Source organism: Callorhinchus milii, unplaced genomic scaffold, assembly GCF_018977255.1.
Source record: "Callorhinchus milii isolate IMCB2004 unplaced genomic scaffold, IMCB_Cmil_1.0 Scaffold88, whole genome shotgun sequence".
Lineage (NCBI taxonomy): Eukaryota > Metazoa > Chordata > Chondrichthyes > Chimaeriformes > Callorhinchidae > Callorhinchus > Callorhinchus milii.
In genome coordinates, this window is record NW_024704829.1 from 134,635 (window position 1) to 138,764 (window position 4,130).

Here is a 4,130-nt window from a genome sequence, read left to right on the forward strand (position 1 = left end):
TTGCGCACAACAATGTCCCACAAAGAGTCGTAGATTGAAAATGACCAATTTATTATTGTTTTTGGTTTTGGAGGGATTATTATTAGGCTCTGTGTGGAGTAACGAAACTTGTCCAAGGTTTCCCGCTGTCTGGAATTGAACACAGGTCTCTCGCTTGCAAAGCCAGTGCTCTAACCACTGAGCTACAGGACTCAAGGCACTTTCAAAGAGAAAAAATTTGAAACGGCCTTTCAAAGAGGGAAGCGAAGGTGTGAGGCTCAGAACGGTCAGGTTTGTAGTGTTTGAGGAGTTTGCAGAAGTGGAATGTTGCAAGACTGCGGAGGCATTTAAAAGTTACCCCCTTTTTTGCTATGAAATTTACAGACGAAACGTCTAGTCAAATGGGCTTGCAACCGAGTTTGTAAAATGACGTCCTAGATTAGCCATTTTAATGAATGTCCAATTTTATCTGTACGATTCTCGGCAAAGACACGGAAGAATCGTCTTGGGTTGAAAGGCGGTGTATCAAATATAAGAGGTTTTTCTCTTTGCAAAACAAGAAAATGATCCTTGAACCAATAATCCAAATCATGTTCTTTAAATTGCTGGAAGCTGAAAGCATTGTGTTTCAGACGCCGACGGAGAATTTTCACGGTTCAAACACGGTTAACATTAAAACAAAAGGATATTTCACTGCCTTCTTCACCTCCTCTCTGAATTTCGTCTGGGTCACCGCGTAAACGCACGTGTTTGTGGCGCTGTTTGAAAGCTGGAGCATGATGGCCGCGTGGTACAGGATGTAGATTGGGTGGTTGTAACCTGTGTAGTAATAATTGACTACTTGTCCGTAGATCACAAACACAACGTACGCGCTCCACAGCAACATGAAGCTGCCGGAAATGGCAAAGAGTAAAACTACGCATTTTCTACGGTTCTCTGTTTCCGCGTCGGAAATCTTCCGCTCGCCACGGCCAGGGCCCAGCAGGTTCCTGCGGATTTTATTGGCAACTAAAATGTGCCTGACGGTCAGCACGTTGAGGGTTAAAATCAGACAGAAAGGAATAAATGGGGTCAGCGTGATGTCCAACCAGTGAAACACCGCCCACGGGCGGGAACCGTAGACGCTGTCCTTGACCTTGCAGAACCAAGACACGGTTCCGATCACGAACCATGGCTCATAGGACAGGAACCAGGGCCCGTTGGTGGCGCAGCTTAGCACCCAGACCCCCCCGATCACCACGGCGGCCATCCTCTCGGGGAAGTCTGAGCCGCTCGACACTTGGTAGCAGATGGCGTGGAAGCGATCGAAGGTGAAGGCGACGGTCAGCCAGACCGAGCTGTCGGCAGCCGCACACAACATAGTGCCGACCAGTGAGCACACGGGCGTCAGGTCCAGGAAGCAGATGGGATAGTACAGGAAATTCATCCGCGTCAATATCACGTCGAAGATGACCACCAGCAGGTCTGCTGCTGCCATGGCAATGAGATAGCGGGTGATGCGTTTGGACAGACCACAGTTTTCTCGGGAAAGGATCACGATCGTCAGTAAATTACCTGTAACGCAGAGAAAGATCTGTAACAAAGAGGAATGCAGACAGACAGACAGAAAGAGAGAAAGAGAGAAAGAGCTGCAACAGGAAGAAATACGGACAAACTGACGGACAGACCGACCGACAGACAGAGAGACAGATAAAAAGAGAGAGGAACTCGCTGGTTTGACTGGAAAGACTATATATATAAAAGCGCCCGTTTTAAACCTGGAAATACAATCTGGGTTTCGAATTGCACGTCCTTCAACTTTCACCCCCGAGTTAGATGGTTGTGGGTTCAGCCCTATGTGGAGAATCAGAATCACATGGTCTAAGCTGACGGCAGGAAAGCAGTTCTGGGTGGGTTGGGGGTGTTATATTGGCAGAGAGGCCACCCTTCGGATACGCCATTATCCAGAGATCCCGCCTTGCTGCTCAGGCGGATTTTAAAGAACTTGTGCGGTGCTATGGGTTAAGAGAAGAGAGATTCTCTGGGTTTCCTGGACAAAATCTCCTCAATAAAATCTGTGGCTTGGTTTACGGCTATTGTGCAAACTGGCTGCCGTTTGACATACACATTCCCCTTCACAACTGGAAAAGTTTCAGACTTTTCACTGTGTGAAATATAACATAATTACCTGTACAGGCCTTTAAAACCTGGTGGGCATCTAAAAGCGCCAGAGAGTTATGGGAAGTCAATTGAGCCATGGGTTGGGGCCGAGAGAAAGTTGAACAAAACGATTTCGAGGTGTCTCTGGAAAGCGGAGATGGAGGCAGCGAGGCAGAGCGACATTGGAACTGAGGTCCACAGAGTAGACAACACGACGCTGAAAGCCTCATTACCGATGGCAAGACAGGGAGACGTGGAGAAGAGCAGTGCTGGTCCAGTGATTGGGGCTGTCAGGATGGTCAGAGTGGGTCACAGATAAAGGGTGGGGGCGAGAACACGGACGGCTTTGAAGGCCTGAATGAGGGTCTGGAACATGTCGCTCTGGGGGATGGTGGGCCAGTGAAGCCGGGCGAGGAAGGGGGTGATAGGCTCATGAGTTTCGTGCGGGAGAGGTGCGGAATTCTGATCTAGTACTGAGCTTCAGGACTACAAGACATTTCATCGAGTGAATTTGAGTGAAATCTGGCAAAGTGGTGCCTGCAACTGCTAGTAGAGGTGCATTGCACACCAAGTAATGTTTGGTACTGTCAGCGCCTCAAGTGACAAGGAGCTGACGGAATCCGAAACCAGAAATATGTATTATATATTTCAATTAATGTTGATGCGAGCACTGTCTAAATGCCAAAACTATTGTACAGCCAACACGCCGGCAAAAGTACCGGAAAAAAAGTCTAGTGTATTTGGAATAATGGTGTCAGCGTGAAAACATGTGATAACCATGCAGTTTCACCAAAATTCACCAAAATTTGCATTCTGTAAATATACATTCGGAGCTGAAGTGTCCCACGGTTCACAATGGCTGACTCACCGAGCACACCGACCAGGGCCAGGGCAGGGTAGACGATGTACATTATTTGGAAAATAGTTTCTTTCCGAAAACTCTTCTCCGAGAAACTGTGAAACCTCTTCATGTTGTGGCGGTGGTTTGCACTGATGCCCATAGCGCTATTTGAAGTCGTGGGTATGTCCCAGTGAGACCATTAATCGGCTCACTCGCTGGGCATTACTCACAAGCGGATGAACAAACAACCGTCAGCTTTAGGTCACTGTCTCCATTCAACTGAACGGACTTCATCACTCTCCACTTTCAGCACAGAGCCTAACAAGTCGGTTGGGGGAGGATGGGGTGTCTCTAAGCGCTTTGCAGGATTCACTGTAATGTGTTGCGACAGTGTGTTTTCTAGGCAAATGCAGCAGACTGTGATGAATACCAGCGGTAAGAAAATAATTGAGGGCTCTACTGTGGAAATGTGTGGAAATAGTTGCAAAACGTAAATTTGTTGGGTAGATATCATTCCGTGTAACATTATTGTACAAGGAATGGGACTGGGACAGGAATGTAGGTTTCTGCACTCATCGTCTAAAGATCTGGAATATACTTGTGATAGGATCACATCTGACACATGCGGAATACAGATTTTGGTGGTAATTGTTCCTGTTTTAGCCAATGTCAGTAATATCGTGATGTAACCCAATCCCAGGAGATATTGTAACAAATTACATGGTGTCTGTAGCTCAGGTTTTAGAGCACTCACCTCACAAGGGAGAGACTTGGGCTTGATTTCTGGCAGGACGTAGCCTTGGGCAACTTTCCTTACTGTAATAGTCACTCAAGAAAATAACACAAGTTGGTCACTTCAATCCACGACTGTTTATGGTATAACGTTGTGCGCAATTGGCTGCAGCATTTCGCCCACAAATATGCAGCCAATTTACTTTACAGTACATTTTGTGAAGCACTTTGGGATGTCTAGAAAATATAAAAAGCCCTATTTGAAATGCAAGGATTATTATTTATTCATTTATTAGATCAATACCAATTTCCTGAGAACTGGTTGCTCTTATTGGCGAGTCTTGCAGTTGTAGTAGTATTGAAAGTGGAACAATAATGAAGGAAACAATTATTTACTATCCAAATTGTGTGCATTATCTCATGACTAATTAAATAATAG

The 4,130-nt window shown here is 46.2% G+C and overlaps 1 protein-coding gene across 1 annotated transcript; it reads right to left on the reverse strand.

Moving 5' to 3' along the window:
- Nucleotides 1-628: 628 nt before the first annotated feature.
- On the reverse strand, nt 629-3,119 carry LOC103190834 (probable G-protein coupled receptor 139). The gene is made up of 2 exons (XM_007911729.2): nt 2,987-3,119; nt 629-1,533 (listed from the first exon to the last, which is right to left on the reverse strand). Exons 1-2 carry the CDS (start codon nt 3,117-3,119, stop codon nt 629-631), a joined length of 1,038 nt encoding a protein of 345 aa, XP_007909920.2.
- Between the last annotated feature and the right edge of the window lie 1,011 nt (nt 3,120-4,130).